The sequence below is a fragment of the Cyclopterus lumpus genome, chromosome 14, assembly GCF_009769545.1.
Source record: "Cyclopterus lumpus isolate fCycLum1 chromosome 14, fCycLum1.pri, whole genome shotgun sequence".
Taxonomy (NCBI): domain Eukaryota; kingdom Metazoa; phylum Chordata; class Actinopteri; order Perciformes; family Cyclopteridae; genus Cyclopterus; species Cyclopterus lumpus.
Window position 1 is genome coordinate 9,162,023 of NC_046979.1, and position 14,857 is coordinate 9,176,879.

Genomic DNA, 14,857 nt, shown 5'->3' on the forward strand with positions numbered 1-14,857 from the left:
TGCAAGAAGAGCAGCAACTGTGTGGGTGTTGTGCTGAGATTGAAGACCAACTGGCAGTTTGACCTTTGCAATGTACAAATAAGTGAGCGAATAATCTAAAACCTTCTTCGGTCAAATAAAAGCACAGAAACCTTGTTCTGGGAACATTTACATATTATGTGTATCACCTGGTTAACTGTGGGTGTTTGTGTATCTCTTCAGAGAGATGAAATGTTCTTTTACTTGAGAATAAATGTTGTTTTAAATGTCCTGACTCAATGTTCCACAATGCGAGAACATCGTTCACACTGCGCTCTCCTGTGTGGGAAACAACATAACGTGATCACATCTGTGTAATGTTTTAGATGCTGCATGTTGTGTTACCACGTCACCGTTAAAAGATTCCTGAAGGTCGCTGCTATTATAAGACAGCCACTGCCCTGGCCCCTCACACACTCAACGTAACACTATTCACAGGAGCCAGGTGTCAGGTTCACACGGCAGAGTGATTCCGGTATCTTTTCCTTGGAGCTGTTGCTTCGGGTGTAAATAATGGCCACCGTTTTCACACTGCAGCAGCTGGGGATATTATTTATTTTCAGCGGTTCCCTTTCCAGAGAATATTTAACCAGCTGTTGAACTCTGGTGTGGGTAAAGAAAGTGCTGACCGGGAAACTTCACACCGGGGTGCTCATGTGTGGCAGTGCCTTCTGTTTGACACAAAATAGGAGAGATCTTTTTAAACTTTTATTAGCACACTTAACACACATAAATCATGAATAAACTACCTGCAGCTACCTTTTGATCTGAAAACTAGGAGGGAGGCTTCAAAATAAAAGAGATGAAATTTGGGAATTTGTAAAGTTTAATTGCAAAAATGGGTTTGCAATAAAATCTTTTATGTTGCTCATTATGTTTCCACCAAAGTGTCATACATTCACACTTTATCTAGCTGCAAGCTAACCAACTGGCAGTGTCTCTTTAAATAACCTGGGGGGGGGGGGATGTTCCTCTGAGGAATGTGTGCTCTGGATCATGAAAGTTTTTTGCATTTTTGTCTCATTGCTGTTTGGTCCAAAAGAAACAGAAAGCGTAGCACCCCTGATGACCCCCCCTCCCTCTTTACATTCAGTCAAAGGTCAGTTTGTGAGCCGCTGGCATCAGAGCGGCAGAATACCAAGTCTGACTATTGAAAACAACGTTTGATCACACTTCTAATACTATTTTTTATTATGGATTTTCCTTCATGTAGAAATACTTTGTACACATTTACATTTTTTATTTGAGACCAACTAGTGTGAGTTTGCAAACAAACTATAAACACTCGAGAGCTCTAGCATATATCTAATTTACAATTCTAATATCAGACGGCCTGGCATTACTAGATATGTTTCAGCTAGAACACACAGAGGTGGAAGTTCAGGTTTTTCAATATGTATAAAGTGTATGCCATAAATACATCAACAACAAGCTCATCCTCATGAAATGCTAAGAAAAAAAAAGGAAATGTGGAGATCAGTCAATCCCGTGAAATGTTCAGTCACTGCACATTCAGGTGTGTGCTCAGAATCTACCATCCCGCTTCTCTACCAATAGAGATCCAGGTCAACGTGCGGTGGAAACGTCCAGCATCGGGGGCTCACGCCTGTCCAGAAAGCTCTCTGCGCTTTAGCTCTCCATCCCTGATACCGACTGCATGGGAGGAGGGGTTCTGGCCGCCCTATTCATAAAGCCCTGGCCTAAATTGGGCCTTCACAACCCGTCTAAAAATAACAGAGAGAGCAGGAGAAAGAGAGAGACGGGGGTCTGTGCTCACATGCACAGAAGCCGCGTGAAGAAAAGTAGCACACCTCCTGTATGGGAATTCTTTGTGTGCGTGTGTGTGTGTGTGTGTGTGTGTGTTCCCAGTGGTGGCGGTTCAAGACAGGACTCAGTACATCGCGTCCTCGTATACGTCCGTCCGCAGGCAGAAGAGGATCCCTCCACCCAGCATGAAGATGGTGGCTCCCCAGCCGAGCCCGTAGCCCCAGTTGAACTCGTGATAGGTCTGAAGAACCGTTCCGTCGATGAACTTGATCGGGTAGAGGACCAGAGCGCAGGACTGCAGGACCACTAGAACCAGAGTCAAACATACCGTTACCAACACTACTAAACACCTAGGTTACAAAATCCCATCAGTAAACCTTGTACGACTACTAGCAAATACTGCAGGATTTACTTTTCCTGATGTTTTATTGCATTGGTGTCCCTTTCAGCTTTAAAAAAAAAAAAAAAACATTAATTAAAAAAAAAAAATAATAATGTTTTAATCCTCATTCTGGAGCTGCTACTGCAAATATTTCAGCTTTTTCCTTTCTCTACATGTTCACTCTTTGGCTGTTAAAAAAAAAGTCTCCTGCCCTTCTTTCTACCTTCCTCACTGCCTTTGTCCAACTTAAACTTGAATTCACTGTTCATATATTAAAATGTTTGATGTTGGTGGCCTTGCTCGTGTAAAAACAGTCGTGTGACTGTGGTTTGAAAAAGAGGCTGAAGAATAAAGGAGAGAAGGTTTTTCGGTGTCTGCAAAGAGAGCAGAGAGTCACTGAAGGTAACCAGAGAATGGTTACGTAAAGTGATTATCTTCTTCAAGTCCGTGTTTCTGCTGCTTCAGATGATCTCGTCAAAATAAGCTGATTTTCTGTGACAGGAATAACAATGAAAAGTTTGAGTGTTTTTTAGGGAGTCTGTGGATGAAAACCGGCTTTCGGAATTTGAGCCTTTTAGTGTGATGCCTCAGTACCAAACCTTCATTGCTGTACTGCACCTCCAAATGCATGGTGCGAAACACAAAGCAGAACTATTTCATTAAATAACAAAACATATTAAAAAGATTTGTTGAGTAAATTGATTCATTTTGTTCACAAGCTTATATATAATTATTTGAATTCCTTTAGCACTGTTCAACAGAGGATCAAAAGTGCTTTCCAGTGTAAGATTAGATGAAGTTCAATAACAAGTTATGAGATATATTTTTTCATTAATCCTATTTCTATTCTCATCCAGTCTGACATCACCATAAAAGATCACATTCCTCCTTGTGGGTTTCTGGCTCTTCTGAAGTGGCCTGTCTTTTTTACCCCTGACAATGACTTAAACAGCACATGTATGCACTCAAAAGTAAATCATGTGCCTTCCCTTTATCTGTTATAAAGTGCAAATATTTATTCTTCTGACCTCGGTATCGTCTAAGAAAAATGACAAATGCAGTGTGAATCATTTCCCGGTTAAATCATTCAGGACAATGAGCTGCTGCTGGTAAATGTGTCATGATGGGGTGGTGAGTCACCTAGCATGCAGTCACGCTGCATGCTAGGTGACTCCTGAGGAAGGGACTTTGTGGGAGCACAACTCCTCCTTTCCTTCCTACAGGACGGAGTAGAGGGGCGTACAGGAGGCGACGACGGCAGCTCAAGAATGTGGCGGTGTTGATGGAGCACAGACTGAGCTCGCACCCCGCTGAGGTCATATTTCTGGACAGAAAATAAATACCACGCAGCCACGGGGCATTTAACGGAGTCCAACTGGTCTGCTGCTCTGCTGGGGTACTGTGTGTTAGCTTAGCTTCATACAAAGACTGTAACAACAGGGGGGACAGCTAGCGTGGCTCTGTCTAGAGGTAACAGACTAGCAGCACCTCACCAAGCTCACCAATAAAAAAAAAAAAAATTATATTTTGTTTCTATACACACACACACACACACACACACACACACACACAACTAAACTAGCGCTTTCCCCGTGCTCCCAGTCTTTATGCTAAGCTAAACTAAGCTAAGATAAGCTAAACTAAGCCAACCAGCTGCTGGCTGTGGCTTCATTTCGAATGGACAGATGTGATCTTATTTCCAGAAGCTCTAACCAAGAGAGCAAATAAGTGGGAAATTTCCAAAATGTCAAACTATTTCCTTTAGGAAATATATGTCCACGGGCACGATGTAAACATGCAGCAGGAGGGACGCTACATATGCACATGACAGAATGTCTGATTCTTATATCATCTAATTTCATTTTTAAATCTGGAACTGGGCACGAGACAAGTAAGCGGTAAGTTGTTTGCGTTCCATCACTGCCGTTAAAGTAAAGTAGTCAGTTATTGCAACGCCTGCATAGTATATGGAACAATGTGCTTTGGTTTTAATTATACGTTTCATAAATAGATCCTCCCTCGCAGTGTCAAAGGACCTTCTCACAAAGCACGCAGGAGAAGTGCAGTCCAAACGTGAGGCAGTGCCGGGTGAGGAGCCTGTGGTAACTTCACTTCTTTGGTAAGTCTGGAAATTCTGCGGCTGCTTTTTTTTTTTTGGCTCATGATCCGGCAGCTCCCCAGACTCCACACCACAGAAAGAATGAGCTCAACCAACAAGCCTCGTTCGGCTGCTTCTTTCCTTCTGCGCCCTTCTATTTAATGCGTGCACTGGAACGATAAACCCCCGTCTATATGGAAATGGTTGTGGCTGTGGCTGTGGTGACCGTATATACGTGCCGTTTTTCTCCTTCCAAAATGTGCATGACGTGTGGGGAACATTGGAGACACGTTCACGTGGGGGGGAAGAAGACACATGCTAATGATTTCAGGACTTTTGGAGAGGAGGGTAACGGAGAAGGAAGACGAAGACGTACCTGCAGTGAAGAGCAGCACAGCCACGGTGCGGTAGTGGTGCCTCTGTGTGCCCCTGCAGAGGGAAATCAGGGCCACCAGAAAGGCCAAGAGAGTTGCCACAGCACCGGCCACCAGCAGCACCAGGGTGGCAATCTGCCAGTCTGCGGGGACGAGACACACGCAGGTTAGAGTGCAGCGACAAAAGCTCGATTCGCGGGACGGCCCTGTTGAATGGAACCGCTGTGTTGACAAACACAAAACAAGAGCTGATCCCAGTGAAGCAGAACGGACTCCGGCCTGCAACAGTGACCCGGTGACTCGGTAGTCACATTAGTTGGAATAAACAAACTGAATGTGCAAGTTAATACAAGGGAATTATACAAGACGCATGTTTGGTGGTTTCAAGTCGACATCTGATAACTTGTAGATGCTGAAACCACAGCTGCGTCCTTTGGAACAGTCAATAATATCATATTTCATAGACAGGAATTTGAGGGCAAAGTAGTCCAAAAGCAAATCTTCACATATCGTTGCTCTTCTGGGCCAAGTTGGCCTCGCATTTATTCTGTCACAGTAATTTGCAGCCGATTGTCCAAACCTCCATCGAGGTTCATCGTATTTCTACTGATTTCCACATGAAAATAAAGAGAGAAAGATTTATTTTTGACATCCGCTTGTGTAAATACCATGACCTCTCCTGGGAGATTTCGTGGCTGCCTTTTAACAGCACTTTTTTCCTTCTTCTGTTTGTTCCAAGCAAACTTCAGTAGAAACTCCTGGTAGAAAAATTAAACCCATCACTCCCTCGGAATCAAATTATTAATCCTCGGAAAGACCTCCACAACACTAAGTTGTTAATTCGGCACATATTAAAAGCCTTTCTGAACTGAGCTTCTACTCAGCAAAGCCTGGAACCAGAAATGTATTCAGACATGCTTTTCCCTTTCTGCCTACATTGTGCACTCCCTCTTTGATGTGGCACGAGAAGGTAACACTCGACTCAAAGGGAGAATTTACATTCGATGAACAATCCTCTCTCAAGCTCCTATTTTATTGTTATCAGGATGGGGAAATGTATTTTCCCCCCCAAGAGGTTGATTTGATTCAACCAAAAAAAAAGTCTAATATATTTTCCTCTATTATGTGATATTATGAAAATTCTGGTTTTGTACCCAAAAAACCCAACACCGCTGTCTCTTTAAAGAATATTGAACAGTGCACTTACATCACAAGTGTATTGAGGCTGGAAGTTCCAACACGTTTTTTTGCATCCAATCGTGTCCGCCCGATTACTTCACTGCAAAGACGGACTGAAATTCAAGATTCTTGGGATAGGTATGAGAACGTGTGAATAATAAATCAGCCTTGCCTTTTGGTGAACTGCCCCTTTAACCTCAACACGCCACTCCACTGTTGCTTTAATGAGCTCTGCAGACCCTCAAAGCAACCAACCCGCCTCCCATTCACCCCAACACATTCCACAATATCAGAGAGCGGTCAGCCACCCCAAAGCTGTGTTCCCCTCCTCGCTGTGCATGTTTGCTGGTGGTAGAAAAGCACAAAATGTCACTCAGGCCTCTTGAAATTAATTAACAGCTCAAATCTAGAATTGGAAAACCAATGTTACAAAATGTTCATGAAATGTATATTAATTGCATATGGTTTGCTTTGAACATTTTAGTCCACTGCTGTATGCTTCGTAGAGACGAAGCTCCAGCCGACTGTACCAGCATCACATCTGGTGCATTTAATGAGGATGTTCTCCCCTGGCAGAGAAAGGAATTGGGTTGGAGGCATAAGTACTTCTGTCATGTGGCTTCTCTGCTTGACGAAAGGGTCCAGGCATGGTGAGGTGGATGATGGGGAAGATGCTGAATGTGTCTCTTCAAAACCTTCTGGGGGTCTGAGTGGAGTTAACTCTCTGTGTGCCAAAGAGATTAATTATGCTTCTACATCGCATGTGATCTGTTTTCTGGTATTTTCGAACAGTGAACAGTACATAGAGCTAGTAATAAAGTATCAATGGGACTCATATGGAATCGACTTTGGAATGTGGCACTGACTCACCAGCCCTTTGTTCACACCGTGCTAGTCTAACCATCATAGCCCATGCTCGCTGGGAAATGAGTCGAACCTGGAGAAGCAGAGCATCACTGTGTGTTTGACACCACGTCACTGCTCTGGTATGAACAGAGGACAAACCGCAGCAGCACTAGAAACCCCGATCAGCTGCTGCTGAGAGAACAACAAGCCAGCGATAACAAACTATTCCTAAGAGATGGAGGCCGGAGCTGCCATGTCTACAGTTCAACTTAACATTCCTCTCTGTTTTGGTCACGTATCGGATGTGCAGTCTTTGTGTAACCCGAATTACAGAGCCAGAAAAAAGGCCACCGATTTTAAAAAAGTGCTAGTTTAAAAAAAAAAAAACCAGGAGTTACAATTTAAATGACAAAATCTCAGTTTTCCCTAAAAAAAAATAATAAAAAAAGTTACTTAAATGACTACAACCGTGTGATCGCAGCTGGTTATCCTCTCTCCGACGACAACATCCTAACGCCAAGGACAAACTCCAACAAACAAACCCAAATAAACCCCCAAAAAGGGTGCGCAACACAAACGCAGAACCCTACCAGATGTGAGTGTGGAGAAGCAGCTCCACGGAGCCTCCTCCGCCGGAGTCCGCGCCTCGGACTGGGAGCAGGACTCCCACAGGGACAGGGAGAAGTGCTCCGCGGTGACCCAGGCTGGGCTCAGCAGAGCCACCACGTCCAGACACAGAGCCAGAAAGACGCACAGCAGAGCGATGAGCTTGAAGGGCCGGAACACGAACACCTCGTTCACAGACATCTTCCCACCACAACGACACGGCGCCGCAGGTCGATCACACTGGAAACGAGCTCACTGGAGGTCCGCGTGCGTCTTCACCCACCATAGCCTCCACTGATTTGTGTGTGCAAGCGTGTATGCGTGCGCGCGCGTGTGTGTCCAGCTGGAAAAGTTTAAGGGGAGACTTCCGGTTGGATTGGGTTTTTCAAAATAATCGAATTTTAGTCTGGACACGTGATAATCACTTCTGAGATTATCTGAGAAATGTATTGTTCTTGTGGCTATGCTCTTCCATAATACTACTTTCAAGTACCAGTCTTGGACCAATCAATGTTATGTATTTGTTGTTATTATTGCTGATGTTATGCTATTAGTCTATTACTCTTCGTTATCATATTTATACCAACGTAAGCCTGTGTGGTTTTATCTGACTGCCAACATTTAAAAATGTCGTTTTTTTCGTTTTATAATTTTTTTTTTTGCAGTCAATTGCTGTTTCATAAAATTAGGAACATGTATTGGCTTCACAATTCAAAACAAGAGCAACTAAACACAAAGAGCAGCCTATGCTGCAAAATCAAACCCAAATTTAAATGAATGTGTTGGTCATGATTGCAGTGTTAATATAAGAGGGCATTGGCTGAATGTTTGAAAAAAATATACATGGTACATACACTTTCAATTCATATAACTTAATATATCTGCTATTTGGGACACAGTAATTGGCTTAGTAGTGAACTAGCAGTCCTGCTCTACCACGCTTCAATTGCTGTGCTTTTATTCTGAAAGCAACAATATAAGTATAAGGACATTAAATGCTATTTAACTGATTATACGAATGCATGTTTCCCCCCCTCACACTCAAAGGTACCAAAAACCTCTGTGCAGTATCTGCAATTATTGACACATGTACCCCCAGAAGAGCTGAGTGATGCTCATTCATGCAGCCCCAAAAAGTATACAATCAAAACGATAGGACATAAAAAGATTAATTTCCATATATATCTCAATTTGGAGAATAATGTATATGGGATTAAAGGGCCAGCACATATTCTTGGATATAATATTGATAGCTCACTGATAGTGATACTGAGACGTTAGCTCTGTCTTCTTTGGACAGAGCATAAGTCGCGTCAGAAGAAATGGACTATCCCTTTAGAGTCATTGTCTAAAAACTAACAGTTGGAGTCAATGTTGTGCTGTGGTTATGGTCCAGCAGATGGCAGGCATGTGACATTCTGGATGCTAAAACCCACATAATTACTGCTGTTACTAGCTCACCAGTAATGCACCACACCTTGTATAAGTATTAGTAGCAGATGACATTTTATGGGTAGTAGCAGCTGCAGCATTTATATGGACACATTGACAACAAAAGACATGAATAATCCAGTGCTTGCTGAAAATTGTGGTAACATAATAAGAATGGAGCTGACTGTTAGCTTGCTGGATTCTTTTAATCCTGTTTTGGCTTCTTCACACAGCCAGTGTGTGGGCCGAGCCCACTGATATTTGTATTTACTTCTTTTGGTAAATAACCCTTTCATCTAAGCTCAAACATATGATGAGTGTAATATCTCTCAGGAACAGCCACAGAATTTATAAACACCTAATAAATCCCCAAAATGAAATGACAAGTATATCATTAGACTAGATTTGTCTCCAATATTGTCTAATCTTCATTCAGCTGTTTTGTGAAATATTTCCACCTTCTGGTCAACTAAATAACTGCAGGTTATGAACTCTAAAGCAAGATCACAACAACAATGGAGGACGTTTTTTAGTGGAAGTATTACTTTTCACATGCAGCTCGTAAACTCAGAAAATAGCCATATACAAAGTTCTGGCTTTAAATTGATTATCTTATTAATAAGACAAGCAAAGTTCAGAAAATGTGGAGAATGAAATGGAATTCGGCCATCCAATAATCACCTACATGTTCAGCAGATGATAACATATAATAGTTTACTATAAGACTGACTGCCTACATGGTGAGCTCATCAACCTTTTTTATGTGATTATAGTCAGTTACTAATCTTCAGGAGATGATAGAACTTCCAGTACCATTGATCAAGATTAAAGAAGCATTTATCAGCAGAAGTAGAGACAAACGCCGTCTCATGTGAGATGTGCTGGTCGTCCGACCTTCACACCTTTTTGGTTGAGTGATTTATTGACCAGCTGTCATGCGTCTGTCTCACGATGATGACACTAGCAACCTGTATGTGAGGTTTTCTTTTCTAAATATATCTGCTACTTTAATTATCATATATATATATATATATATATATATATATATATATATATATATATATATATATATATATATATATATATATATATATGCATTGTTGCAAGTTGATTTGGTTTTGGTGGCATATTTTTTACCAATGACCTTAACTACCTGTGGCCTGCTCATGTTTCTCTAGATACCTGTCTTTTTCCTTTCTTCTTAATTTTTCTAGTTTAAGAAATATATATTTGACAAATACAAATACACAATTGTTGGTGCTACACAACATCTCTCTGTGTGCACAAGAGGAGCTTTTCCTATAATGATGTTGTACATAGCAATCACAAGTTAATTCAGAAGCTGATTCATACAAAAACATAATGTATTATTACTTAAAGCTATTCGGTTCTGAGCATTTGCTCTCCAAATAAAGTTATCAAGTGTAAAGTACAAACAAAGTTGATTGAGCACTGCTGCCTTCTTGCCCAGTTTTAATTCTACCGCTCTCGTAGATTAGAGGTTTTTAGTGTGTCTGACATAATGAGAGTTTCAGACTAATGCCACCCTTCTCAGTCCTAATGGTGCTGCCAGGCTGCCAGCAGGCCATCTGAGTATCTAGTATTAGGCGTATCCACGGACAGACCATTGCTCATTTCCTTTAAATGCCCCTCCTCCCCGACAGAACATGCAGAGCGCTCTGTCATCCTCCTCCAAAAGCCCCTTATTAGAAAATCTGCAGAGCAGACAAAGCTACTTGAGACGACACAATGGTGACTCCCCACGTGGTGATTTGAATGAGCATAAAGGGAATCCAGGTCATGTTTTTCTTTTTCTTTACTTTCCCTAATTCTGACTTATCCACTAAGCCACCTACAAACCTTCTGTTTAATTTCATCCACCATGTTTTAGATATTCAGGGGATATTTTCCAGACTCCAACGTGCCAACACAGGGACTCCCTTTTTCTCTCTGATAAAGAACAAAGGAGAATGAGATGACAGACGAAATATACACTAAAGTCACAAATTACATCCATCAGGGATTCAGCATTCTTCACAATGGAGGCGATGAAGGACATATTGGGTCTCTGAGAAAGAAAAAAAGCTTCTTCACCAACTACTCATCAGATGACGTCATCCTCTATTGCCTTCCTGGAGTGGCGGAAGCTGATTAGGTTCAGAATAAGCCTCTCAGGGCTTTTCTGGCTGTGAGTAAGCTTCCATGGTAACCGATGAGGCTTTGTTTAATGATGCTATCATTACTTCAGAGGTCTGTCCTGCTCATCTTTCTCTCTTTACCGTAACAAGAACGGCACGCAATCACGAGTCATGCCGTGGTCAGACCGCGTGAACAGATGTGTCTACTTTAAAATAAAAAAGGTTTATTTGTAAACAACTGACTCTTTGTCAGACAGACAGCGCATGCTTTATACAATATTTTTTTGTATCTCTCTTGTGGCTCAATAAGAGACGTGGCAATAGACACACTGAAGCCTTCATTTTCTCTGACCTGCTTGTTTAGCTCGTCACTGTCTCTCCTTGTGGCTCATCACTAATGACACATTTCACATGTATTTTTGTCTCCTGAGCATCGCAGTCACCGGAGCACATTAGTTATTTTTTTCTCAAAGCCACCTCGAAACCTCCACCTGTTCAATATCTCGTTGTGACAGCTGCATTTTTACCCCTTCGGTGAGTGTTTCAAGCCAGTCCGTCATAGAAGTGCATCTCAGAGCAGCTGGGTTTGAAGTGCCTTGCTCAAGGTCACGTTGACTGAGAGTGTTGGAGGAGACGACAGCGCGTCTCCCTCATTTCCTGCACTCTGATTCAGCAGCTTGCCAGGGGATTTAAACAGATATAGCTTTCCAGTGTTCGGACTGTCCTCGAGATGACTGCATGCTGCAGTGACTGCAAAATGCTGAGGCGGGTTATAAGAAGGGCAGCGATAGATTAATTTGGACTGCTGAGAGGAAGGCTTTCTCATGGCATCATCATCATCACTGTCTCACACTCATTTTGTGATTTCAACTCACAACAAATTGGAAGAGACAGCAGTTAGGGTCATGAATATAATGATGATGCTGTTTTTGCTATATTTTGTCTCTGCATCAGTTGGCTTACATTGTTTTTAAGTGAGACCATCTCAATATTTTGATATTAACAACTGATGGAGTCACATTGTGTGTCAGAACAACAAAGAACAAAGGCATTTTTCAGGGAAAACCGCAGTTCTACTACCTGAGATACATAATGCTAAGTATGGGTGTTATGTGTGTTAAGGGGAGACATATCCTAATTGTTCATGCACTGGTCCATTTTGAGATTTTTAGCTATTTTGCTCTCATAGGGGGTTGTGCATATATCATTCATAGCCTGATTAATAGAACATTGTTTTCCTCAAAACATATTTTTTTATTGCTGTTGGCAAAGAGACCCCTCCCTAAAAACCAAGAACTTTGAATGTGCAACCAATGCTCAGATTTCTGTTCTGGAATTGGATGCAAATTAGCATATATTTAATGTCTTGTTTGCATATTTAAAGATACAACTTCAGAAAACTTGTAATACAAAAATAATGTCTAAATGTATGTAATCATCTGAACAAATTTCATGATGATATCTATTAGAGAATGTTTTTTTTCCCAGTTCACACAATGACATATTTATTTATGACTCCAGTGTTTGTGTTGTAAATGCAAAGCTCTGCTTGGCTTCACAGTCTCTCTGCAGTCACACTGTGTTCCTGGACGTCCACCTGTCTCTCAGTGGTTGGACCACTGAGGGCCTGGCTGCCAGCTTGAGGACATCTGTTTACTTCCTCCTCCATCAGTCGTCATGGCTGCAAAGGCCCCCACCATCGCCCACCAGACCCCTCCCCTCGCCTCCCGTCGCCGTCCGGCCTTCTCCGCCCCTCTCTCGTGTTTCCCCCAGACACCAGCTGTGAACCACTTATGTTTATCATTCAGCCTTGTCATATCGGCGGCCAGCACAGGCCTCTTTCTGTGCTTTGCTGTTTGTTCTGACACACAAACACCTTATTCAAATGTAAACACTGACGCTGGCTTTATAAAAAAAGAAGAAAAAAAAAAGGAGAAGCAAATTAGGTAGATGGATGAATACATCCATTGTTTCTGTTTACTATATGACAGGAAATGGCCACCAGACCTACGACACACGTGCTCCTTGTAGTTAACGTCACATTATTTATTGCGTGCCTGTTGCACTGGAAACTCTGGTTGACCTGAGCTGCAGGCTAGAAATCTGTTGTTAGATTCAGTCCATTCGATCTAAAGAGCTGTCCATTAGTCATCACTGACAGGAAGGACAAGCTTCTCCATCTTAATGCTTCAAGTCGTAACATTTCAGAAGCAGAATTTAAATAAGTATCTGTTATTGCGAAACTTCAGAACTTTTAACAATTTGCATAAAGTGCCAGAAGGAACGTCTTATTGTTTTCACATAGGCATGAATACGTAACATGTGTACAATTACAGTATGTGTACCGTGCGTCCGAAAACCCAGGATTGGTTAAACCTATATGGATGGCATGTTAGCACTGTTATTTGTAAACTGTATCATGTTGGATTGTGTATTTTCCACTAATACAGACAAAACATCCAGGACATATTTAAGATATCAAACGCTTTAAATGTGAAACTTGCATGTCACATTTACTCTTGTTGGTAAGGGACACTGAAACTGCGTGACACGTATTAGGAAGCTTTTTTCCCCTTTAAATCAAAACAGCAGTTTTGATTTAAAGGGAAAAAAAGCTTCCTAATACGTGTCACACAGTTTCAGTTTCAGAAATGCGTCTGACGCATTATGTGAAGAGTTTTATAGCCAAACAAGGAATTATGTGACCAGATTTGGAAAGTGGCTGAGGACATGTTCACTTGTGGCATGAAATGCAGTGTGACAAAGCCCCCGATGTCCAAATCTGCTCCTCCTATGCCACTAACCTGATAAACTACCTCCCGCATTGACACTTTCTTGGCTCTCCCCGCTGTCTGAGAGAGCTTGGGGTGCGGAGCGGCCAGTGATCAGAGTGAATTAGAGTTATGCGTGACATGCAAAGGAGAGGCTCCAGAATGTGACAACAGCTGAGTTTTAAAGTGAAGCTTTTCTGCCTGAGGGGAGTGGAATAGATGACAAAGAGCGCACGGCCTGCTGTGAAAAGAGTCAACTCCTTTTGTTGGCTTTGAGTCCTGTTATCCATTGTCATCCAGTGATGTCTTTAGCATCAAAGCAGAGCAATTAATGAACATGGTCGAGACAGTATAAATCATCTTTGCTGGCCTTAATACTAGCCTTTCTTAATATGCTCACACCATCAGCAGGTGAATCATCATGTGCAATTATGTAAATAATGGACAGAATAGAGACCTACTTCCCAAATGTCTTCTTATGTATTAGTGTTGCTATATTGTGACCAATCTATCTAGCCACTTGTCCAAATAAAGGGAAGATCTCATTCTAGTGTAAAACTGATTTAGACTCTGATAGGATCCACCGTGAGTTAAAACAGTAGTACAATAGTTAAACAAGTTTAATTGTTGCTCTCAATCCACTCAACGTAATCTGGATTATGATGAGTATAACTCCAGATTTGAGAGAACAAATTAACAAAAAGGGTTTGAAGGGTTTAAAGAAAGCAATTTTCAAGTCAAGAAAACCAGCACTTACATAAACTGTCCTTATGTGCATTACTATAACTTAAAATAATTAATAGTTGGCGCTGTTGGACACTTGCTTATTGCCATTATCTTAATTTATCTTTTTATTTCACAGAGTATAAAGGAAACCTTTTCCTGTCCAGCTTGTTGGGACTCATTTACTTCACACATCAGTGTATCTATAATCTATAATAATAACTGCAAAATCAACCACAACCATTTGTTCCATTGGCCCTCGGGGATCAGCTGTCGTTCCCATCATCAGATATTTTATTATCACCGTGATAATTGAGTTCAAACATATATCATTATTTCTTGAAAAGTATAATACAATGACTTCTTTTCTTTGATGTACTTTGAAGCTGTGTGATATGTTTTCAGACAACAGTGCAGGTGCTCTGTCAAAGCAAACGTAAGGAAGTAGGCTGAATGTGTCACACGGACTGGAGCGATCTTATGAGCTGAGACAAACAGACAAAAACATTTTTAATGCCAATTTT

The 14,857-nt window shown here is 41.6% G+C and overlaps 1 protein-coding gene across 1 annotated transcript; it reads right to left on the reverse strand.

The window, feature by feature from the left end:
* Nucleotides 1-721: 721 nt before the first annotated feature.
* On the reverse strand, nucleotides 722-7,602 carry LOC117742636 (transmembrane protein 47-like). Its single transcript, XM_034550186.1, has 3 exons — nucleotides 7,255-7,602; nucleotides 4,642-4,782; nucleotides 722-2,091 (listed from the first exon to the last, which is right to left on the reverse strand). The coding sequence occupies exons 1-3, from the start codon at nucleotides 7,469-7,471 to the stop codon at nucleotides 1,910-1,912; spliced, it is 540 nt and encodes a 179-aa protein (XP_034406077.1). The 5' UTR covers nucleotides 7,472-7,602; the 3' UTR covers nucleotides 722-1,909.
* Between the last annotated feature and the right edge of the window lie 7,255 nt (nucleotides 7,603-14,857).